Source organism: Lagopus muta, chromosome 22 (assembly GCF_023343835.1).
Source record: "Lagopus muta isolate bLagMut1 chromosome 22, bLagMut1 primary, whole genome shotgun sequence".
NCBI classification, from domain to species: domain Eukaryota; kingdom Metazoa; phylum Chordata; class Aves; order Galliformes; family Phasianidae; genus Lagopus; species Lagopus muta.
The window spans coordinates 4,412,605-4,437,097 of record NC_064454.1 but is presented as its reverse complement, the minus strand read 5'-3'; the positions used below and the strand labels follow the sequence as shown (position 1 = coordinate 4,437,097).

Below are 24,493 nucleotides of genomic sequence, written 5' to 3'. Positions count from 1 at the left end.
GCTCTGTTGCTATGAATAGCCCTGCAGACATGTGAAATTGACAGGTTTTTACCTCTCCCTTTGAAAACATCCCTCCAGATACATCTTGAATGCTTTTTCTTTTATGCTTGGAGCCAAGATGACCCTTAAGAGGCCATGCTGATCCTCCCATACCTTTGCTGATGTTCCAAGCACCCGCACTGTGAGGCAGCCAGAGAAATGAGGAGCTGCAATTGCATGTGACACGTTCCTGAGTGTTCCTCCACAGATGCAAAAAAGGAATTTTGCTTCAGCCCCGGGGGAGCTGAGCCCAGCCAGGTCATTGGGCCGAATCAAATTGCCAATGTGCGGCGCTGAAATCTCATCTGTGATGTCCTACGTGTGCAGCCGGGGCCGGGGCTGCTGACAGCCTTGGTGATGAGCTGCTCCACATCTGAAATCCAGCAGGAAACTGTAAATGAGATCTCATCTCGCATCGGCATCCGCGGCACAGCCTCGTCCCAAGCAGAAGTCATACAAATGAGGATTTATCAGAGCGCTCTGAGCCCTGCGTGATGGCCTGTGTGCTTCTCATCTGCACTGAGCACCCCTGCCCCGATGTGGTGCCTTCTGCCTCCTTGCTGAGCCTCCTGGTGCCACTGCTTTGGATGGTGGTGACTGGGGAGGAGAAGCATTTCCTCCTCAAAACAGACTCACGGAGTCACCGTGCCTTGCAGATCCTCATCCTTCCCACATCTTTGAGGGGAGAACCCCCATGCTGCAGACTAAGAGTGCTTGGGCTCCATGCTGAGCAAAGGGATGCGGTGCTGTGCATGGGACTGCAGCAGTTCCGTGCGAGTGACTTGCAGATGCTGCTGCTTCTGCAAACAGAACAGTTCTGTGCTATTCTATGTGAGAACAGAGGATTTCTGAGCCTGCTTCCCATGCTGCTCCCTGCCCTGCACTTGGTGCTTCGGTGTTCACTGGGACCTTCACACCAGGGACTCCCTGCAGAGGGCTCCAGCACTGCAGCTCTGTCCCTGTGTTCCCAAGGGCGTGCATTCACCCTTACTCATGTGATGTGCATTGCTGCATGCACCTTGCAGCAGAGGTTCTGTGTGATGTGCATTGCATGCACCTTGCAGCAGAGAGCCTGTGTGATGTGCAATGCATGCAGCTGACTCTGCAGGGCTCATGTAGTGTGCATTGCATGCACCTTGCTCTGGAAGTCTCACGTGATGTGCACTGCATGCTCCTTGCACCGGCCGTCCTCACATGATGCGCACTGCATGCACTTTGCTCCACAGCGGTGAGCGCGCCCCTGCACACACCTTGCCCTAGGACATCTATTTTTATTAAAGCAACGAAGGGATCTCAGCTGCATTTGCAAAAGGGGTTTCCAGGAAGCCACGAAACAGCAAGCAGAAAGAAACTTTTAATGAAACCCACGAAAGCACAGCCCGCAAAATCCCTCCACGTAAAACCCCGCACCGCTTCGCTCCCGGATCACCGCCGGGGTCGCCGCGCGCACGGAGCAGCCGCGCCCCCCGCCCCTCCCCGCCGCGGGACGGCGCATGCGCAGCAGGGCGGCAGGGAGGCGGTGAGGCGGGCGGGCGGCGCGGCCCCGCGGCGAGGGGGGTTGGGGGGGGTCCGGCCCGGAGGGATGACGGCCGAGCTGCAGGCCGCGAGCGGCGGCCTCGAGGCGGTGAGCGGGCGGCGGAGGGGGGAGGCGGGGCGAGGCGGCCCACAGGGGTGTCAGAGTGGGGCGGGAGGAGCGGCCCGAGGCCGGGCGGGTGGGTGCGGGGGGGGGGGGGCTGCGGGATGAGCTGCGGCGTGAGCACGGCGGTGTGCGGGGCCGTGAGCGGGGATACAGCGTGCACAGGGACACAGCGTGCACAGGGACACAGCGCACGGGCAACGTGCATGGGGACACAGCGTGCACAGGGACAGCAAGCATGCGGTGTGCACGGGAGTACAGCACGCGTAGGGGTACGACATGCACGGGGACACGGCACACACAGCACGCATAGGGACACAGCACGCAGTTGCCCGTGTGCTGTGTCTCTATGCTGTATCCCTGTGCATGCTGTGTGTGCTGTATCCCCGTGCACGTTGCCTGTGTACTGTGTGTCTCTATGCACATTGCATCCCCGTGTATGCTGTGGGATACAGCATAGGGATACAGCATGCCCAGGGACACAGCACACAGGCAACGTGCATGGGAGGGATACAGTACACACAGTGTGCACAGAGACATAGCATGCATAGAGATACAGCATGCCCAGGGACACAGAACACACAGCATGCATAGAGAAACAGAAAACATGCAGCGTGCACAGGGGCACAGCATGCATAAGGATTCAGCATGCACAGGGACACAGCACACAGGCATCGTGCTTTGGGATACAGCACACACAGCATGCGTAGGGGTGCAACGTGCATAGGGACACAGTGTACACAGACACAGCATACACAGGGACACAGCACACAGGCAACATGCATGCAGAGCACACAGCATGCACAGGGACACAGCATGCACAGGGACGCAGCAAACATGCAGCGTGCACGGAGACAGCACACACACAGCATGCATAGGGACACTGCTCACACAGTGCACAGGGAGACAGCACACAGGCAGCGTGCACGGGGACACAACACGTGTAGTATGCACGGGGATACAGCATGCACAGGGAAGCAGCTCATACACAGCTTGCACTGGGATGCACTGTGCACAGAGGCAAAGTGTGCACAGGGGCACAGCACACATGCAGCATGCGCAGGGATAGAGAATGCACAGGGATACAGGAGGTGCAGGGACACAGCAAGGACACAGCGTGCACAGGGCTGCAGCATGCAAAGGTTTGTGGTGTGCACAGGGACGTGGGCTCATTCTTTGGGCATATTTGAGCCCTTCAGGAGCTTTTCTCAGGTGCAGCAGGAGGCATGGATCGTTGTGTGTTTTGCACAGGTGTTGGTGTGGCAGTGGGAAGCTGTGGGTCTGTAAAAGGTTCTATTTCAGCAGTGCAGGTGCTGCTGTTGCTGCAGGGTTGGAGGCCTCTTCACATCCATTTTCCCTCTTGGATATAAAGCATGGCTGAGCTGCTGTGGCTGAAGGTCATGGGCTCCCATCTGCCCTGCCCACTGCTGCTCCTGGTTCCCCTTGAACTCATGCTCCATGTTTGCATCTGTCCCTGCTCTGAGTTTCTCCTCCAAACCAACCACTGCTGTGTGCTGTGATTCGTAGGGTATGAAAGAAAGCAGCAGAGCTGCTGCTGTTATCACTCGTTAGCTGGCCTTCTAATTATTATCTCCATTCCCTCCCTACTTCCCAGCCACTTTTCAGGTTTGTCTGTAGTTTCCAGACTCTATAACATCAATAGCACTGCTGTTGTGACTGCTGTTTCTTTGCTTTTCTTTTGCTCTTGGACTTGCAGCTGGCATTAAGCTACTGCTGCTGTTCTGAGCCCTAATGGCCAGTTTGTCTTAAAGGACAACAGAGCATAACCCCAAAAAGCAACCAGACAGACCAAAACCAAAACTGTTCCCCTCCAGACATCACAAATTAGAGGTGCAGAGTGTGATTCCCAGCCTCAGTGTGCTGCACAGTTCAGCCTTCTGCTGTTGACACACGTGTTTCTTATGAATGAAACTGGCCTGCATATCATTTATTAGGTGGTGATGTGGAGCTGTGGGCTGGTAATTAGTTCTTCTGTTTCCTGCTGCCTCTGTGAGTTCTTCTTTTGGTGAAGAAGGAAAGGCCCCGAAAAAATCACGCCCTGTCCTCCTCTGGATTGCACTGTTGTGATGTGGTTTTGCAGTGTGGGTTCTTCTCCAATGGAAAGATGTGCCCTGCAGCATTAGGTGGTGTTAGGCAACCAGAATACAGCGTGGAGGTGGGAAATTAACAGCAGGGTGTAATTGGTGTGCTGTGAGTATTCCTGTCCTGAGGCTGTTGTGCAGTTGTCATGGTGCTGAGCTGGAGCACCCCAGGGTGGGGATGTGCATGCAGACACAGGGGGCCCTTAAAAAGTGCAGAGCTTTGGGGAAATTGACTTCTGTAGCATTGGACACTGATCTGGTTCTAATGACCTTGAGTGCGTTCCTCAGCTTTGTTACCTTCTGGGCAATGATATCTTTCACTGCTCTGTAGCTGAGGCCAGTGCTTCTTCGTGTCCCTCCCTGGGCACTTTGGGTGGCCAAACCAAGGCTGCTTTTTACTTGACCACTTCCTAAAGCCTATAAAAGCGTAGAGAAATCTGTTAAGAAAACAATTAGAGACGTTTTCTCAGGCAAGAATGCATTGCTGGCTGTGCGAGGACCTGTCCAAGCCTGGAGCTCCATGGGGTGGGGAAGAAAAGCAGTGGAAACCTCTTGGGCCCTTCTTCTGTCACCTCATTGTGAGTGAGAGGTGACGTGCACAAGTGGCATGTGCAGCCAGGCTTAAAATAGCCCCCAGCAGCCCACGGGGAGCCTTATATGTCCTGCTGCACATGCTGGGCTTGGGGAGAGGGCTGCCAGGGCCTGCCAGCATGCTCCTGAGCATGCAACAGGTTGAAAGCTAGCCTGGAAATAGCAGAAACTAAGAGTGGTGTTCAGACTGACGTTGGCAGTACTGTCTGGCACGTGTGAGTGAGTTTTCATGTCCACCTGTCAGTGGAAAGGAAAGAAAGAACAAATGCTCCGTTGAGAGGTTGGCAGATGTTTCAGGGATGGGTTGATGTCGTCTTGGTCACCTTTTAACAGGAGCCTTTCTTTGTTTCTTGACTGCAGGATTACCAGGTTTTAAACAAGATGAAGGAGATAACAGGAATTCAGGATGCGGATTTCCTTCACGCTGCTCTCAAGGTTTGTATTTGCTTTTGCTGTCACTGCCCTTTGGAAAGAAGGCTGCTGGTGTCCCCAAAATCAAGCAAGTTCAGGTTCTCCCAAAGCATAACTCAGGGTTGGTGTGTGCAGGTGTTTTTATGGGCTGATAAGAAGGCAGGAAAGGCACTGTGTGGCCTGTGATGGCGATGCAGCGTGTTCTGATATTGGAAATTGTAATGTTAAATGGGTTGCAATGACATCAGTGCAGAATCATCACTCACCATTGCCCTGAGATGTATGGGCAAGAGCTGAGTTGTGTTGTTTGTATACACAGAGAGTTGCTTATGAAAACTCTCCAGTATTCCATTGGGAAGTAATGCCCACAAAATGGTAACAAACATGGACTGAAAGGAGTTCAACACTTAACTTTGCGGTATAAAATGAGATAGAAAACGGACATCTTTGAGCTCTTCTTTTGAAGAAGAGCCATGCTTAGCACTCTGCTGTCCTTCAGACAGCCTGTGCTGTGTCGTGTCACCATACCCACACACCATCCATGTAGGGTTTGGTTCCTGGGAGTTTCCCTGTTGCACTTTAATGCACTGCAGAGCAACAGCTACTTGAATCTCTAGCGAGGGAAAAGAAATTAGATAATGGAGTCTATATTGTCCTAGTGATGAAGGCAAAGTGCTTTCCATCAGATAAATTTTAGCCTTTATTGTTTCTGTTTTTAATGCTATTTGTCACCAATAGATAGATAGCTTTCTCCAATGGCCAGAGGAAGCCAAGTTGGAGCCAGTGTGCCCGTGTTTGCTACGGATGCATTAAATTTCATACAAATGCAGGTAAATTAACCCTGGAACTATGGATTTTTTCCTTGTCTTTCTGCTAGGCTGCTAAGGGAAACCTGATGGAGGCACTCATCGTCCTCACAGAGGAACGTGATCAGGAGCCTGTTCAGAACACAGCTGCTGCAGAGCCATCCTCTTGGGAAGGCAGTGCAGTGGGCAAAGAGCCCCCTCAAGGTAAGGGGCCCATCTGCTCACATTGGGTCTCCTGAAGGCTCATTGTGTCACCCGAGCTGAAAAGGGCCATGTTGTTCCTTCTGCTGGGAATCCCTCCTGTTCCTGTCCTGGCACTGATTTTGTTAGTATGGGGATCTAAACTAGCAGAAAGCACTTTGGTGTTGGTAAGGCTTTCCTAGAACCTGCTCACCTTTGGGTCAGCCAAGTGCCAGTTTAAGGAAGGGGAGCAAGAATGCACATCAGTAGCCTGTGTCAAATAGACGTATTGGGTGGAGCCCCTCTTCAAGCAGCTTTCATGCTTCTGTATGGCTGAAGGGTTTATTCTGACTGTGTTTAGTGTTTCTTGATGAAGGAGAGCTGAATCAGAAAAGAAGTGACTTAGTAGTGTTGTAGTCCTGTTTGTCAGTAGCAGGTCGTGCTGCTGAGCTGTATTTGTTCTAAACAACCAGTTGGCTAGCACAGAAAGCCCAGAAGACTCCTAAAGCAGAGAGAGCAGATAGAGAAGCAAATTTCCATCAAGGCTTACTTTTCTTTCTGTGCTGGCAGAGCAGGTGGATTGAGTTTCCTTTGAAGTATTCTCATGAAAATGTAGAAGGAAATGCTATTTGAACTGGTGGTTAGGTTATGCAAAAAATTGTTTCTGTAATTGTTACAGTTATTGGCGAAAGTAGGCTGGCAGTTTGGTACATTTCTATTAACTGAAACTTCCCCAAGCAAATTTGCCTCTGGACACATTGCTGATGCCAAAGATCTGTGCTGGGAGCTTAGAAGTTACACCTAGAGCAGTGCAGCTGCACTTTGTTCTATTGTCTAAGGCTTCTGTCTGTTCCAGAACTGCTTATTTTCCTTTCCCCTCTCCTCTGTAGCCAGTAAATGAAGTGGCTCAGTTAGCTGAGCATCCTGAAACAACTGAAGGAAGCTGACTGTATGTAAATGTGCAGATTGTATTAAATGAAAACCCTTTATTTCTTAAAACAGTGTCAGTTATCACCACTGGTGTCAAGGCATAGCAAATACAAGCAGCAGCTGGTGTTCCTGATTCATTATTTCAACAGGTTTGGAGCGTTCCCATGAGCTCTGAATTGGGGTGTAAGGAAATCTGGCCTTTACGTGGCTGCATGATCCTAATCAAGTGCACTTAATGGGAGCTTTGATTTTACAGTGTGATCCAAGCTAACAGAATTTGTATTTAATTCTTATTTTTTTTTGCTAGAAAATCTTTCTTTTATCATGTCAAAAAATCACACTGGCAAAGTGTAATGTTTTGTAGAAGTTCTTTTTAGAGAAAACGTTTCCCTACTCGTGATGGAAGACTGATCAGAATGCTGTCCTGCCTCCAGGTGGTGCTGCATTTGACCCAGAAAAGAAAGGAGACATCCACTCAGCTGTTGCCTACAGACAGCTGGAATCACCAAAAGCTCATGCTGCTGAAAGGTTGGTGGAGCTGTGGGTTCAGAGCTGAAACATTTTAGGAATTGGATGGGATTTATGTTGTCTGTAGTGCCAGGTACTGCCTGACAGCTCTGTGCTGGCATCCTGCTCGTGGCTGGGCTGCATTGCCAAGGGAATCTTTGTGAGGTGGGATTTCTCACTGTCCTTCCTGTCTTGTGACAGACCACAGGAGGTCCATTCTCCCGAGAACAAAAATCGCTCCAAAAGGAAACGCTGTGAAGTCTGGGGAGAGAATTCCAAACAGAGCGACTGGAAAAGAGTGGGAGATTGGCCTGTTGGGATGAAGAACATTGGCAACACGTGCTGGTTTAGTGCTGTCATACAGGTAACGTGGTGGCGAGGTTCTTCTGTCACTGCTGCAGTCATGGAGACAAAATGTCAGTTAGAATTTAACATTTAAGAGGGAGTGCTGACATGTAAGTGAGTGGATGTGCCTATCCTCAGATAGAGAGGTAGATATCTCTGTCCTCAGAGATAAAAAAGAGCTCTTTTTTATTTAACATAATTAAGATTTCCTCTCAGCGTGTGCCAAAAAGAGCATTTAAGTGGAGACTTTGCATCACAAGATAGGGATGCATGCAGTCTGTGTGCATGTATGCAGTTGGGTTTTTTTGGTGCACTGATGTACAAGTGCTTACTGAATGACAGAAACTTGATTGGAACTGATGATGTAATTATACTGGTGTTATTGTTAGCTCCATAATACATGGGGTATCAGGTTCTGCTTAATGGGATACAGTGGCACAGACATTGGAACTAATAAGAGCTCGGTGGTGTGTATTATCAGTGATAACCTAAACGAGAAGAGACAACAGTAAATGGAACTGAGCACGTTTGCTTCTTGTAACCATTTTACATCAGCAGATAAATGCTGATCCATTGGCTCCCCATTCTTGAGAGGAGGTAAAGTAGCTGCAGTTGGGCTCCTTTCTCTGTGTCACTTGCTCCTGTGTGCTCTTCCTAATGCTTTTTTCTAAGCCAGTTTTATAGCCCAAGGATGGGAGGTTGAGATCTTTGGGAGGCATCTGTAGGGCTGTGCTGCTCTGCCACTCAGGCTGCTCACTCCATAAGTGCTGTCTGAGTGACCTGAAGCCAAGGGAGAATGAGGAGTGAGCAGAAAAGGCTGTGGAGTGCATCAGGCTGAAACGAGTCAGCAACGTGGAGGTGTTGATCAGTATTTCTCTCTCCATTTCTTTCAGTCTCTTTTCCAGCTGCCGCAGTTCCGGAGGTTGGTGCTCAGCTACTCCTTCCCACCAAGTGTCCTTGAGAGCTGTCGGACGCGCACTGTGAGTTTTCATCACATAAAGTTATGGTTTCCCTCCTGTGCTGTCCTGCTTTGCTATTTCTTTGAGCAGATTACATTGGGAACAGGCTATCCCACACCTCTATCCAGATGTTAATGACTTCTAAGCCATCTAGCTGCTTTAGGTTTGGGAAGCACTTTTTTTAAAGAGAGAATCACTAGAAAGAAGAACAAACAGAGTGATTCTCATAAAGCTTTCCTTTGAGCGAGGGGCAGGAGAAACCTGCCACATAAAGCTTATTTGGCAGCTGCAGGTTGTTATTCTGTTTGTATTCCCATAGAAGAACTGGTGTTTGAGTCAGCAATTGAGTGTAGTGTTTTCACACAGAGGGTGGTGAGGCACTGGCACAGGTTGCCCAAGGAGGCTGTGGATGCCCCATCCCTGCAGGCATTCAAGGCCAGGCTGGATGTGGCTCTGGGCAGCCTGGGCTGCTGGTTGGTGACCTGCACACAGCAGGGGTTGGAACTGGATGAGCATTGAGGTCCTCTTCAACCCAGGGCATTCTGTGATTCTATGAGTCAGTGTGAGGGTGCATCCAACCCCAGTGCCTTCTGAGAAAGGTCAGCAGAAGGTGCTTACAAAAGAAATGTGATACATAGAATTATCTTCTGCTTGTTATGCTGTTCTGTTCTCCCATTTAGGAGACTTTGGTGTACTTGCTTTTGTGTGTGCTCTTAGTAAAAACAGCCCAGTGCACAGACAGAATAAGCTGATAAGCTCACTGGGTTTTTGCTTTATGTTTTAGCCCTTTGGGCACCTCAAAGTTATTTTTTTCCTCCCATGCATCCCTTGGAAGATCACATTGCTTCTCAGCAGCACCACATGTCCTTCTGCTTTTATCCTTTTTCATGTCAGCTCTTCCCATGGTTGTTAGCTTGGCTGTTAAGGTATGTGCACCTGGTGTTCTGCAGCTCTTGGTTTACAGTGCAGGGAGGGTTTGTCTTCTTTTTGTGTTGCAGGGAAAAAGAAACATTGCATTCATGCAAGAACTCCAGTGTCTGTTTGCTTTAATGCTGGGAACACGTCGGAAGTTTGTGGACCCTTCTGCAGCACTGGAACTTTTAAGGGATGCTTTTAAATCAACCGAGGAACAGCAGGTAAAACCACGTTAGAGAGCCTTTCCTCAAACCAGCACTTGATAACAGAGAAATCCTGTGTGGTTTCATCCTCTTGTTTCCATTTCTTGATGTGTTTGGCAGCAGGCAGACAGCTGGCTCTGGGTTGTGTGGGTACAAGCTTGGTCACTGAGCAGCCAACACAATGCTGCTGTGCCCCATGCCAGCTGGGCAGTTCATTTCCTCTTATCTGCATGTGAACAGGATGTTCATTACTGGTGAAACTGGGGTTTTGCCCTTCTTTCAGGTGGATGGTACCAACTGGATTTTATTAGAGCTGGTTTGTGAGACCAGCAGTGTGAAACCACTTTCTGCTCTGTGTGTTTGACCCTCGACTTCTGTCTCTCTTGCAGCAAGATGTGAGCGAGTTTACACACAAGCTGCTGGATTGGCTGGAAGATGCATTCCAGCTCACTGTGAATGTCAAGTGAGTTTTTTAAGATACCAGGAGTTTGACCTGTCACTGAGGAGAAACAGGTTTTAGATGTGACTGCTTAGCATAGGAGAAGGCTTTGAGGAAACATTGTCCATGTGTGAGAAAAACTTGCTTGCTGGCTGATGGCAATCCCCTTCAGCCTGAAGTGTGCTTATAAAGTGTTGGATCTACGTCTCTTGCCTAAGTGTAGGACTGTATTCATGGCCAGTATGGCCTGCAGAGCACATCAGCTCTGGGGAAGCTCTACAGACTGGTGTAAACAAATGGTGGTGTCCTTATGGAGCCGTGTTTCCATGGGACAATGCCTGCGTGTCATTTTCTTTCTTGCCAATGTAAGAATTATAGTGTGCTTTTGAGTATGAGAACAGATGACAAGCTTCTCCTGTGTTCTGTGCTGTGATAAAAATGCTGCTTTTGATCATAGAATGATTTCCAAGCTGAGGGTTGGATGATGAATTTGGGCTTTTTTCTTGTGACCTGCAGATGAGTTCTGTGCTTTTTCTTTCTGAAACAGAAGCCCTGGGGACAAATCTGAAAATCCAATGGTCCAACTTTTCTATGGGACTTTCTTGACTGAGGGTGTCCACGAGGGTGAGTGAAGGTTTTGGTAGACCCACTTTTTAAGTCCTTTGGGTGCTTTGACGTACAGCACATCAGTCCTGATGCATGGTTTTGTTGCACACTCTTGTTGGAATTGCCTGGATTTTCAGTGTGTTACAGTAAACCAGCCAATAGTCTTCTTTCCTTATAGAATTGTCTTTAACATTTATATAACGTGACTTCTGAAAACCTTTAATTCTCATAAGTGCTCATGTATTTGAAAGCACTCGTTTGGGAGGAGGCTTGCCCTGAGAGACGTGCATAGAGAGCTATGAGCACTTCATGTCGTGCATCTAACCCGGTGTTTGCAACAAGCTCTTGTGTTAATCGGAGTTTTTTTGCTCACTGAAGTTAGTTCATGGGTTTTGTATCGTTTTCATCATTCAGGCAATACTTTTTCCAAGATCGAAACCTTTGGTCAGTATCCCCTTCAGGTAAATGGTTATCGAAACTTGAATGAGTGCTTGGAAGGAGCCATGGTGGAGGGAGAGATGGATGAGGAGACAGCAACTCAGTCAGTGAAATATGTACAGGAGGTTAGTTGGAAGTTTTGTTGTTGAGCTTTCGGTTGCTTTCTAAAGAACAACTCACTGTGTAGCACAGGTGTGTCTCAGTGTAGTGTGCTGACTGTACATGGCAATTACAACCAGTCTCTCATTGAATACGACGATGTTTTCTGGCTGCCTGGGGTCTCACGTCGCTGCACGGCAGCGGTGAGATGCTGAGTCTGCTTGTGTGTAAAGGTGTGTTGTCCTGTATAACCAATTCAAGGGATTTGTGTTAAAATGAAAAGGTAAACGTATGCTTCTGATGCAAGTGTGATAAAGTCTCTCTCTTTCTGTTGAAGCCTACCTGTACCTGAGTAGGGGGAGAACCACTGCCTCCTTATTTTCGGAGGGTAAAAGTACAGTGCTTATCTCTATGGTATGCCATTTGGAATTTGTATCTTTCTCCCTATTACAATGTGTGTTCTTCTTCTCATTTTCACTCTTATCTTCTGACTGTGCTGATTTATTTAATTTACCTTTTCTTTGTTTTTTTTTTCTTCTTTAAACCCACAAATCACAAATCAGTCATAAACTACTTGTAAATGCAGCAAAGTAGAAAGCTGTGTCATTGCATTCAGCATCCTGTGTGTATTAAGAGCAGCTGAAGGTTGTTTTGAGAAAAGCACAGAGGTGTCTGGCTTAGAAGGGACTGAGAAAAGTATTTTTATTCTGTGGAAACATGTGGAAAATGTGCTGTTACTTCCTAGGAAGGCTGCATGATAGGGGCATAGAGGAGAAGGTGCATTTTGTTGTATGAGTGAGTGCATCAAAGCGTCAGTGGGGTTAACTAGAACTTACTTTTCCCTAGGTAATAGGTGTAAAATCTTCCCTTCTCTGTTTTTATGTTGCCTTGTTCTGAAGGTGAGGCTTCCCCTCTGCTAGCTGCTTTAAAAAGCGTTTCAAAAACCCCAGTTCACCTCCACTGTAAATATCTTAGATCTAAAATATGCTGTGGCACTTGGGTGTGGGGCAGATTCGCTATGGCAGGACGTGAGACATGAATCATGCAAAGGAAAATGCCCTGAGTGTGTTCACAAGGAATCTGGCAGGGAATGGTGTGCACAGTGCTGTGTCAGGTAGGTGGATGCACCTGGGGATGCTTGAAATGCTGTGAGCCCAGAAAGGCAGAGGAAGGAGAAATTCAACCACAAATCTTTCTGTGTGGCTCTTTGCAACAGTCTATTAAATGTATGGGAAGTGGATTTCTTGTCTGAATCTCCTCATTTGAATGGTTCATAAGCAGAGAGGATAAGGAATAAGGCGCTGCTTGAGGACTCCTGTCTTGTTACTCATCATTGCATGTGATGTATGTTGGAGAATGGCTATCTGTTGGAGGCTCTAACATGCAGAATTGATGCAGTGTCTGTAAGTTTTGTAAACCTCAGTTAGCAAGCTGTGGATTTGGATGTGTCAGGCAATGAAAATGAACTTTCTGAAAGCAGTTTGGAGGCTGCTTAGTGGTAGAAGCATAAGATGGAAACAGAAAACCTAATCTCATGTAGTGCAGTTTTCTGCCTAGTCACTCCATGCACACAACATACATCCAGTATTGAAAGACAGATGTTTAGGATGGGTCTGAGATGTGATGCTGAGCAGTCATCTTAAAACAGGTCCCCTCGGGGGCGTTTCTGCTTCTGTTGCAGCGCTGGTTCACCAAACTCCCTCCAGTGCTGACCTTTGAACTCTCCCGATTTGAGTTCAACCAATCCCTGGGACAGCCAGAGAAAATCCACACCAAGCTGGAATTCCCTCAGACCATTTATATGGACAGGTGAGTTACTCTCTTGTACAGCATGTTGAAAGCTGGTGAGCAAGGATGGATTCTGAAGTGCTTATGGAAGACCACGGATCTGAGAAGTAAATAGATTCCCCACGGTGAGGCTCTGCGTTGTCTGTTTAGGTACCTCTACTGCAGCAAAGAGCTCATCCAGACTAAGAGAGAAGAAATGAAGAAATTGAAGGAGAAAATGCTGATTCTGCAACAGAAACTGGAAAGGTGAGCAGTCAGCTACAGCTTTATTCTTGTGTGGGAGTTTGGAAATGGTTTCTCTTAAACAGCAAGACAGAAGTGAGCACTGGAATCCTAGAATCACAGAATGCCCTGGGTTGAAGAGGACCTCAATGATCATCTGGTTCCAACCCCTGCTGTGTGCAGGGTCACCAGCCACCAGCCCAGGCTGCCCAGAGCCACATCCAGCCTGGCCTTGAATGCCTGCAGGGATGGGGCATCCACAGCCTCCTTGGGCAACCTGTAAGGAAGGTGGAGTGTTGGGTCCCTGCGTGGCGTTGTGCTGGTCTGGCTGGGATGGAGCTTGTGTCCTTCCTAGCAACTGGCTGTGCTGTGTTTTGGGTCTGTGACCAAAGAGCAGCTGATGGCATGCCAATGTTTTGGCCACTGCAGGGCACCAAGGCTTCCTCTCTTTCCCTTTGCTCATGAGGGTGTGCAAGCTGTGGGTGTGCAAGGTGTGCTTCTCCTTGGAGGAAAGGTGAGGCTTGGAGAGAGGTTTTTGCAGCACAAGGCTCCTCTTGTCACTGCAAAGCCTTCAGAACAGCAGAAGAGCTGCATGCCTGTGGGACACGAGTGTGTGTGCATGGGAACCATGTGGTTGCAGGGTCCAAGTTTTTGTGTTTTGAACCAAGTCTGGATATGTTGTTATAGTGGAGCTGTGTTATTGGGGTTTCATTTTCATTCATTTTTTGTTTGTACACATAGGAAATGGTATGTGCAAGGATTAACTTGCCTTAGGTAAGTGATGAGTTATTCCACCTTCACACAAAGTGAAGGAATATTTTGGTACTAAGGCTATCTGTCAAAAAAGAAGCAGCACTGGCTTTTATTATATGAATAGAAATGGTTGAGAAATATGTCAGTAGTTCATGGTGGGATCCCAGAATGGCAGCTTTAGGAATGTTCCGTGAGGAAATGTGTCCTGGGGTTATCTGATACCATATTTATTTCCCAAACAGGCATAAATAAGGAGTGTCAGAACCAGATACGTAGTTGCCTGTTTGTTGTTTGTCTCAGGTTGAACCAAACAGCTCTATTCCTTCATGAATGGAATGTTTTGCTCTGGCATTGCAGGTACATGAAGTACGGCTCTGGCCCAGCACGCTTCCCACTGCCTGACATGCTGCAATACGTTCTGGAGTTCATCACTACAAAGCCTGCTGGTGCTGTGTCCTCTGCATGTGTATCTTCTACTGAGGACTCTCAGGTGGTGGACAGGCAGTCCCAGGGCGAGTCGCTCATTCTGGGCACACCTTCACAGCCTGACAGGTTGGTAAATGGAAATAAGAACCATTTGTTGGAGAATATGTTAACTTTCATCTAAGTGCTACTGGTTTGAGTTCTGAAAGTCAATTACTGATGTGGGTAGTTGTGATATATGAGCAGTTAGTGGCTACTTTTCATTTAGTTTGGTCTATCACTGCAAGTAGTCTGCTGGTTTTTCTGGTTGCTTCGTTTTATTTTTCCTTTTCCAGCATTGTTGCCATGTTCCTATGGATGAGCAATGATCCTGAGTTGAATTATGTACCTTTTCCTATTTTTTCTCTTTCATTAACTGTCACATTCCTTCAGTATTGGATGATCACGAGCCTGCTCAGCATACTTGGCTTACACTTGGCTTTTGCTTTGCAGCATGCTGGATGGAAAGGATGGTAAGCCTGAAGATGAAGCTGTCCTATTGGCAAATTCTTCAACACAGCAACAACTGAGCACACCTCTGCAGCCTTCTGCTCCACCAGCAGAGATGTTGGACTGCCCTGCTCCTCACGTGGTTTCTGAGGAAGAGATGAACCTGGTTACAGCATGTTTGCAGCGATGGAGGAATGAGATTGAGCAAGATGTGCGAGGTCGGCCCTAAATGTTGGTTGTGATTTTTGTGTTTATTGCCAGCCCGAATCCCCCTCTGTTGCTTTGGCTGAATGCATCCTGAGCTGTGCCCTCAGGTCTTTCTGCTCATCTGAAAATGACTCTTTTGTATGTTTTGAGGTAGATGGTAAATCCACCGGGCTTAGATCTACCATCAAATAATCATGTATTGGTTCAGTGCATTCAGTAGTTACTGTCTGGCTTCAAGCTTTCTTGGCATTTCTAGGTATGTTTTTTAATTCATGGTGTCCTTGGCAGATCTGAAGGAGTCCATTGCCAGAGTCAGCCTGTCCATTGATGAAATGTACAGTGACCCTCACCTCCAGCAGGTAGGAGATGCCACTTCATGCAGTCAGTATTGGACAGATGATGCCAATACTGGGTCTTGTTAGTTGTCAGTTCAAGTTACCCACTTTGCTGTATTTTGAAAAGATCCCAGTGTTACAATAAATCACATTTTTTAAAAGCAAATCCTAATGTTGCTGTTTCACTTAAAAGCCAGCTCTTACTCATCAGTAAATGGAATGTATGAATCAGTTCTAGCACCAAAGCAATGGCTGCGAATGTATTTTACAGCTTCTTCATGAAGATCAGACAACTCCCTTTACTGAAAGTGAGTCTGACAGCTCTGTCCATGTGAACTTGCAGGTTCCCTATCACTTGCACGCTGTCTTGGTGCATGAAGGGCAAGCAAATGCTGGTCACTACTGGGCCTTCATATACAACCAGCCTCGGAAAAGCTGGCTGAAATACAATGACATCTCAGTGACAGAATCATCGTGGGAAGAGCTGGAGAGAGATTCATTTGGTGGCCTGAGGAATGCCAGTGCTTACTGCCTGATGTACATAAGTGATAAGGCATCCCACGTTGTTGCAGGTAGGGGAACTAAAGCTGTTTTGACTGGTGCATTATGTTCTCCCTAACATGCATCGTTACCGAGTCCCTCAGTGTCTGTGGGGTATAGCATTACCCCTGTCTGCAGATGCAGAAATAGAGCAGCAGGAGGAGGACTGCAGCTTGGGTGCTGACAGGAGAAAGGACCATCTGTGGAACACAGCCAGCTTGTCCTGGTCACATCAGGCTGCAGTGTTTTGGACAGATAGCTCAGTGTAATCTCTGGATTTGCTGCCACAGATTCAGCCCTCTTGTTGTAGGAGCTGGCCAGGCAGCGAGCAGATGCTTAGAAGGCAGTTCACCCAATATGTCCATGAAGTAGTTTGTTCTTTTCTGAGTCTCTAATAGAGAAAAAGGGGAAAACTGAAGAGAGAAGTGTACTAATACAACACTGTGTATTCAAGCTCTCTTTTTGCCTCCTATCTGACTTAATCCTTAGTGATATCATCACACTGAACCCACATGGGTCTTTGGTTACACAGCCTTCTCTGTTACATGAGATGAATTATTGGTGATGGTGGCTTAGCCTTGCAAGCCTGTTTGCACTGCCAGCATATAAATAGTTATGTGGATGAATTATTGTGCACGTGGCACTATGCATGGCCAGCAGCTGTAGAAGAACCTAATAATTTCATGCGTGGTTCATTTTGATGTAATCAATAGCAGCAAACAATAGGGGACTGTTGTTTTGTTCATTGCTAAACATTGCTGATGAGAATTTGGGAGCTGTTCTTTTGTGATAGGTCTGCTTCTGGAGTGAACCCACAGATTATTTTTTCTTCTATTTAATACAATTTCTGTTGCTTTAAAAAAATGCTTTCTTTTACAATGGGTGCACAAGGAAAGATGGCTCTGGTGGAGGGAACTGTCATTTGCTTTGCATGATTGTAAGACTTGTGGTTGGGTTTTGTGTTATTTCAGATCTGGAAGTAAAGGGGATTGAAGCCAGCAGGTAATTCAGGCTTGGGAGCCTACATGGCTCCTTGCTTTTACGTGATGCTGTAGATAGGATGTCTCAAGCCATACTATGACCATTGGGGCTGCAGGCAGCTTGATTGCTGCACTCTGCACGGACAGCCTTGGAGTACAGCCACGTTTCTGACCTTGTTCCAGGTGAAGGTGACGGCGCAGAGGTCGGGCAGTTCCAGAAGGAGGTGGAAGCTTTGCCCCCAGAGCTGAGGCGTTACATCCAGGAGGACAACTGGCGGCTGGAGCAGGAGGCAGAGGAGTGGGAGGAAGAGCAGTCTTGCAAGATTCCTTCAACTGCTTCTGAATCTCAAGAGCTGTCTCCTGAGTCGGGGCTAGGTGATGCCGCGTCTGATTTTGCAAGCTGTGCTGAAATTAATGGTCAGAAAGACTGCTGCTGTGGAGCCTTGTTTAATTTTTGGGTATCTAAGGGGCTGTTGAAGTAGCAGAGGTGCTGGTGGGGGCTGCGTCCTGCCAATACAAAAGGCTGTTCTCCTGTTTTTGCACATTTGTGTTTCCAGGCTTGTCGACAGAAACGCTCTTTTCCATTCATTTCGTGGCAGTGAGCTAAACTCATTTTGCTTCCAGGCATTTTTTATTAATAGAAATATAGAGTGGAGAATGTTTAAATGCTGCTCTCTCGAGTGGGAAAGCATCATTTGGCAATCCGGCGTGTGCCACAGCCTCTGAAAAGGTTTCGTGATGGAACAGGTTCGTGTGGGATGGATGTAGCAGCTGTTCAGCCATGCACAGAAGTGCTCCAAAACATTTTAGAACAAGACAGGGAAAGAAGACGTAATGGAGAGCAAATGCTCATTATGACCCTGTGTTTTGATGGAACTGAGCAGCAAGCTCACTCCAGACTGAGACGTAGTGTTAAATTAGCATCTTGTATCACGTCGTCTGGTGGTGCAGCAGTTTAAGATGTTAATGAAGCCATTACTTTATCTTGAGCCATAATTCCTAAGAATGTGCACTTCTGGTGGATGGCTCCATCTCATTAAGGGCCGCATAAGCAGGTTTATAACAAGGTGGGTGATAACTTCTAATGGGAATGATTGTGGAGTGCTGTTGACAGATGAAGAAGTTGCTGTGCGTGCTTAGGAGGTGCGGGAGAGCTGCTTCGCCCTCATGCACTTCTATTCACCTTTTGCCCTCTGTGCGTTTGGACCAAGCCCTGCAGTTCTGCTGGCTCACACCGTATCTCTGCCCTGACAGATCCATCTGCAGCCCACGAGCAGAGCCTGCGCTCTCTGTCCTCAGAGCATGCCATGATTGCAAAGGAGCAGACTGCCAAAGCTATTGCCAATGCAGCCCATGTCTACGAAAAGAACGGCGTGGAGGCAGCGCTCTGCGAGGTGAGGAACAGCCAGGGAGCAGCCAGCTGCTGTCTGTGTGTTATTCTTCTCAAAGGAACCCTGGCTTTTTTCATTTCTTTGTGGTTCTGTAGCTGTACCACGTTTATCTCAGCCCCCTTCTGCTTTCCTCTGTTTTGCTTTTGTTTTTCTTCTCGGCCACAGACAGAGGAGGTAGATCCAACGAAGGCCCAACTGGGAGAAACAGCCTTTACAGCTCAGGCAGAACAGCCTCAGGATGCTAAAGAAACAGAGCCTGCTGCCCAAAGTAGCTCACAGATCTCAGAAGTGGAAATCCCCAGTGTGGGGAAGGTTCCTGTTAGATCTGATGCAGATGGATATAATGAGGAGGTACAGCTCCCAGCGCAGGCACTAATTGCTGTCCATCACTAACCTCTAACTTTGTAGTGGTTGATTGCAAGCGTTCCTCACTTGTCTGTCATGGAAAAAGTGCTGTTTTCAAAGTAAATTTTTCCCCCTGTGGAAGTGGTCAGGCCAATTTGTTTAGCAGCTTCTTTCCTAAATGCCATCAGAGGAGCAGCTCTGTAGAAGCATTCAGTCATTAGATCTGCTCAGTGTTCCTGCAGGTCTTCTTTCTGTATCAGAATTGGTCCTGGATGTATTTACAAACCTCCTTACTGCCTTCAGAGCTTTGTCCCATATATGTCAAAGGGATGGAGCACTCGCAGTGTAACTCACAGTATCCCAGCTCCTGGTTTGTCCAACCTGGTTAACTTCACACACACCCAGCAGCATTCTAGAAGTGGAGTTCACTTATAGGAATATAGAGATGGGTACTGCTTGAGTATGTTTAATGCATGCCTGTATGAACTCAGCACAATTAATTCCTCTGCCACATGCACTGCTCTCTTGTGTTGCTTGGGAAAACTGAATGGGAGGCAGAGGGGATATGGCTAGTGTTTTTCATGTTCAAAATTCAAAGTTCTTTCCTCTCTTCACCATGTTTTCTCTTCTTTTCCTGTCTGTTACTGTTTTCCTCGTTCTTGTTTGTGTTTCTTTTCCTGCTTTCCATGGTAGGTGATGCTGAGTCCAGCCATGCAAGGTGTCATCCTGGCTATTGCAAAAGCCCGCCAGACCTTTGATCGTGATGGGTCTGAAGCGGGGCTCGTTAAGGTATCCTGCTCCTTTGCTTCATTTCCACAAGCATGGAAATCTGTGTTCACAGAATGAAGGATCTGTGCTATGTAGAAAGACATACAAGCAAGTGAAAGGAAGGGTCCATGCAGTTGTTTTTCTAGATAATGGCTTTTCTGTCCTGCAGTGGTGTGTGTGCTTGCATAACGCCATGTCCTCGCATCCCAAGCAAGTCTTGGAGCTTGTAAGAACTGCCTTCCCCCAGAAGGCTATTTGCTGTTTGTACTCCTTTTTCTTTCAGTGTTGGTAATTCTCTTGGTCTGGGTTTAAAAAGGAGGTTCTCTTTGTCTTTCAGCATCTGTTGCACGTCCTTGGTCAGGAAACGAGCGCTCGTGAAATTTGCTGTGCTCTGGAATGTGCATGCTCATGATATCTTCTCTTGTAAAAGGTGTCTTCATGAAAAGAATGCATGGAATAGGGGAATCTGCAGCAACACAAGCTGCCCAGTGTTGGCTCTGGTGTTAGGTTTTACCAGCAGGTAGATTTAATTAAAAATACAGCACGGGGAGAAACCCCCTGTGTTCTCTATCTACAGGAATATAAAGGGCAATATGCTCACAGATATAAGATGACTGCAGTTGATTTTTACAACTCTTTCGTTTGCAAGAGGATTACCAAACCTGTTTTATATATCCCACTCTCTCAGGAAGCCATTCAGATACCTGGATGCTTCAGAAAACCGCATGTTTGATGCATGTGCTTCTGCCTTGGAATGCATCGTTCCCGATGCTCATGGGCTGCTATTCACCAGCAGAGCACAGCTGAGCAGCAGAGCTTAGCTCTCCTGTGGGCTCCCCATCATTTTGGGGCAGTTCTAAGCACTGCATCAGCCGCTGCAGAATTCAGACTGGTGAAAGGGTGGACGCCTCAGTGTGTGTGCTTTCTTGCCAGGCATTCCACGAGGAGTACTCCAGACTTTATCTCCTTTCCAAAGAGACCCCAACCCCTCAGAACGATGCCCGGTTGCAACACGTGCTCGTTTACTTCCTTCAAAACGATGCTCCCCAGCAGATTGTGGAACGGACCCTCCTCGAGCAGTTTGCAGACAAAAACCTCAGCTACGATGAAAGGTTTGTGCTGTGGGCTCCAAGATGAAGTTTTTCTCATCTGGAAGCAGCTGAGGCCGTCCATCTCATTTTCTCATCTCTTCTTATGCGGGGCAGGTCAATTAGCATTATGAAGGTAGCACGAGATAAACTGAAAGAGATCGGTCCTGATGAGGTCAATATGGAGGAGTACAAGGTAAGTGCCACCTTTGGCCTTCTTGCAGTCAGAGCTCATGCTTTCCAAAGCAGTGTGTGGGAAACTGGGAATGTGGTTCAGAGCAGTGCCAGCACAGAAAGCAGAAGGGAATTAGCTGGACTCTAAGGGATAGAGTGCAGTTGACTGAGTCAGTTTGTGGCTTCTGAGAGAATTTTAAACTCAAAAAGGTCAAATCAAATAGACTTGTGAGTTGTGAAGGAGTGTGAAAAGTGTTGGAGGTGAAACTGACACTGCTTTCTTCCTCAACAGAAATGGCACGAAGACTACAGTCTTTTTCGGAAGGTGTCTGTTTACCTGCTTACAGGGTTGGAGCTGTACCAGAATAGAAAGTAAGTATATTTTAATGGTGACTTTATTCAAGATAAGCTACAGCCTAGAAGTAGAGGCTCTTTTGGAAGAATTACTTCTTTCAGACCTTCTTTCAGCCTTGTGATAGAGGCCAATATAGTTTATTCCTGACTCGCTGGTTGCCCTTCCTTGAATGCAGAGCCAACCCTGGTTATGCTGAGTACACCAGCTAGCTGTCTGTCCTTAGCATCCCCTCGTCCTTCTCCCAGTGAAGCTGTACAATTGCCATCACTTTTTGGCCCTGTGAACTGCTATACTAAAACTAAACTGTCTTAAATTAGGCATTGTAGTGGGTTTAAGCCCTTTTTGGAGACCCAGAGCTTGCAGGCTCGACAGCTGGCTCTCTTCTTGTAGGTACAAGGAGTCCCTGACCTACCTGATCTATGCCTACCAAAGCAACACCGCCCTGCTGAAGAAGGGAGCCAACAGAGGAGTGAATGAATCACTGATCACCTTGTATAGAAGAAAGTGTCTCTTGGTGTGTAAAGGAGGAGCTCTCAAGCCATTTGGGAGGGCTGTGGAGGGGTGAGAGCAGCCTGGGGATCATCACGGAGATGTAGAATAATTCAGTGAAAAAATGTTTGTGGCTCTCGAGGAGATTTGGTAAAGCAGATATGAGAACCACAATTATGAGTAAGCTGTGTATGTGCTGTATATTTATATAACAATTTGTTAATATGTACACAAATATATATGTATTTATCAGTTTGTTTTCTGAAGTATGATTGCTTTGACTAACAGTAGTTGCTTCTCCAGAACCTAGCAGAGCCCAGCACCTGGTTCTGTTTGACTTTGTGCTGCACAGCTGTCCATGGAAAGGAACTGAGCTCTGTGCCTTTTCCAGCATGCTGATTCTCAGAAGACCGTGGTTGCTTCCTAAAGGTCTTTCTCAGATTCTCTCTCCTCTCCTAGAAGCTGAATGAGGTGGCATCGGCTCTATTTGTAAGCTGTGAGGAAGCTCATGTGGCAGAGGGCATTAGCATCCTGAATGAGCTGATCATCCCCTGTATGCACCTCATTAACAACTTTGACATCTCCAGAGAAGACATGGATGCCATTGAGGTCATGAGAAACCGCTGGTGCTCCTATCTGGGACGAGAAGACATGGACGGTAGGGAATGGTGAATGGCCACCTGCATTACCTTATCCATGCTGTTGTTGTGCTCTGAGGGCTGTGTCTAGGTCTTAACTAGAAGGGAACGAAGGGACTGCTTAAAACACCTTCTTAAGGTCTTGAAATCAGTATTGTAGCACATTTTTCAGCACATTGATTATATCCTCCTCCTCCTGCAGCAAGCCTGCAGATCAGGCTGGGCGAGCTGCTCCCCCGCCTGCTCGACGGCTCCACGGAGGTGGTGGTGCTGAAGGAGCCCCCAAAGATCCGTCCCAACTCCCCATACGACCTCTGCAGCCGCTTTGCAGCGGTGATGGAGTCCATCCATGACGCCTCGACTGTGACTGTGAAGTAGATGGCAGAGCTGGCACCTCGGAGTGGCACACTGTGAAGCATCCGTGCGCAGCGTCCTCCCGCCAGGAGGAGTTCAGAGAGGGAAGAGGTGATTTCGTGTTGAGACCTGTGTGCTTTGTAAATAGGAGCGAATGAAAAGCAATATTGCACTTTTGAGATAAGATGTTAAGTGAGAATGCAAAGGACATGAACCACTGTACTAATATGGCACAGTAGGTACCTGGCAGTTCCACCTGGCTTGTTTTCCTAGGACCAGGCCAGGACACTTTTTCTATTGTGGCAACTTCGTACGCTGCCCAGCAAGCACACATCCATGGCAATGACATCAACAGAGGAACAGTTTGGTATGTCTGGTGAGCACTATTGGCTGTCGTTGATCCATCAGACACGTTTACATCTTCCTAAATTATTAGCTGCATTATATATTCAGGTCTTGCCAAACTTCTGTCTGAGAGGAACGGCAGCGCTCACTCTGTGTGTTGCGTGTAGTCACACGTGCAGCTTAAGTTAAACAAGCATTTCCCTTTTGTGTTCTAACTGGCAAAAGAAAAGAAGGATTCTTCCTCTGAGAAAGGCAAAATCAAATAATGGCAGTGACAGGAGACAGGACAGAGCTGGAGGCTTTATGGGTGCTGTGGTGTTAGCTGGCTGGTTCAGGGCACAACCCCCAGAGTGTGTTACCCTCCTGGGTTGGAAAGTGAACTTCCATCACATCTGTGGTGGAGATTCAGTGCTAGATAAGTGATGGTAACTGCAAGGCCTAGAATCAGCCTCTTTTTCTTTTTAATTAACTTCCTGTAAGAAATAAATTATGCCTCGTTTGGAGTTCCTTTTGCGGGCAGCCTATGATTGTGTTTGAACATTGACAGTTGTTTAAACCAAACATTCTGAGTAGGTGGAAGAGGAAGCCTGTTAGGACTATGCAGTTTTTCTAAAAGTGCAATAAAAGCATTTGTTCTATGTTAGAATGAAAAAGTTCCCTCTGTGTGTTTTTGTGTTATTTGTTTTCTTCTCCCTCTGTTGTTACACCTTCAGGGTTCCTCTTGGCTTCAGCAGAAAGAAGCAGAAGCAGAGGACAAGAAATCCATTGGCAAAGCAATGCAGGAATGTCTGTCCTTGAATGGAGCTCCAGGTGTGAGCATTGGTAGCTCTGCAGTGCTGTGGTTGACAGCTCCAATTGGTGTCTGCAATAGCAGTGAAGTGCTTGGGAGCTCAAAGTTCTCTCCTGCTGCTGTTGGGACAGCATGGGGGACTTCTGTATGCTTTGACAGAGGAAGAGTTGAGTGCAGTGATTGTGACCACAGAGTTTCGTTTGCTCTTCAGACCTGACAGCTTCAGCTCAGCCCTGAGAAGGCAGGAATTCCAATGAAGTGTACAGCAGTGCCTTAACGTCGTTGTGACACACAGAGCAGCCAGGTCATGCTGTGCCCTGGGGTGAAATAGGCTCATGTGTGCACTGCAGCTCGTCTGGTCTGTGGCTGATGCTTCCATTAGCCAACGCATGCCACAGTGGGAGCACAGGTTGTGATGCATCTGACTGAGCCTCCTCTGTGCTGGTGCCGATCTGAAGGGCTCTTTAACTACAGCAGGGACACTGAGCTGCACTCTGGGTTACAGTTCTGTCTGGTTTTCTATCTCACCGTTCTCTGTTTCTGCTATTCAGATTGAGCAGTGTGACCAAGGGTTCATGTTCAGTGCTGCTGTAACTGAAGGCCACCAGCCCAGCCCTGCTGTGTCTGCAGATAACGGCGTGCTGGCTGGTGCTGGGGAGGGCTGTGCTTCCCCTGGAGCTGCAGGGAGCTCTGCTTCCCCTCCTTTGTCCTATATTCCTTCACATGGTGCTGAGAAAATGCCTCTGCTGGTTATCAGTGCTTGCTGGTTTCTCCTGAAGTCTCCTTTTTCAGTCGTGTTGCAAGTCGCCCTCT

At 47.6% G+C, this 24,493-nt stretch overlaps 1 protein-coding gene across 11 annotated transcripts; it reads left to right on the top strand.

The window, feature by feature from the left end:
• Nucleotides 1-1,484: 1,484 nt before the first annotated feature.
• USP28 (ubiquitin specific peptidase 28) lies at nt 1,485-23,548 on the top strand. Of its 11 annotated transcripts, none has more exons than XM_048968417.1 (26): nt 1,485-1,558; nt 4,729-4,803; nt 5,657-5,789; nt 7,130-7,223; nt 7,404-7,566; nt 8,441-8,527; nt 9,505-9,642; nt 10,014-10,087; nt 10,611-10,687; nt 11,084-11,232; nt 12,888-13,015; nt 13,145-13,240; nt 14,327-14,521; nt 14,885-15,099; nt 15,377-15,447; nt 15,767-15,995; nt 17,127-17,360; nt 18,198-18,337; nt 18,500-18,685; nt 19,373-19,468; nt 20,381-20,559; nt 20,653-20,731; nt 21,002-21,081; nt 21,455-21,578; nt 22,013-22,211; nt 22,394-23,548. In XM_048968417.1, the coding sequence occupies exons 2-26, from the start codon at nt 4,750-4,752 to the stop codon at nt 22,567-22,569; spliced, it is 3,396 nt and encodes a 1,131-aa protein (XP_048824374.1). In that variant the 5' UTR covers nt 1,485-1,558; nt 4,729-4,749; the 3' UTR covers nt 22,570-23,548. The 11 variants fall into 11 exon arrangements, with proteins under 11 accessions (XP_048824374.1, XP_048824371.1, XP_048824370.1 ...); XM_048968414.1 differs by lacking the exon at nt 1,485-1,558 and adding an exon at nt 1,560-1,663 and having other exon boundaries at nt 22,016-22,211; XM_048968413.1 differs by lacking the exon at nt 1,485-1,558 and adding an exon at nt 1,560-1,663.
• Nucleotides 23,549-24,493: the final 945 nt, after the last annotated feature.

Coding starts and splice junctions, on each gene's coding strand:
- USP28 (XM_048968413.1), top strand. CDS start 1,622: ATGACGGCCGAGCTGCAGGCCGCGAGCGGCGGCCTCGAGGCG. Junction 18,338..18,499: donor TGGAGGCAGCGCTCTGCGAG/GTGAGGAACAGC, acceptor TCTCGGCCACAG/ACAGAGGAGGTAGATCCAAC. Junction 18,686..19,372: donor CAGATGGATATAATGAGGAG/GTACAGCTCCCA, acceptor TTTCCATGGTAG/GTGATGCTGAGTCCAGCCAT.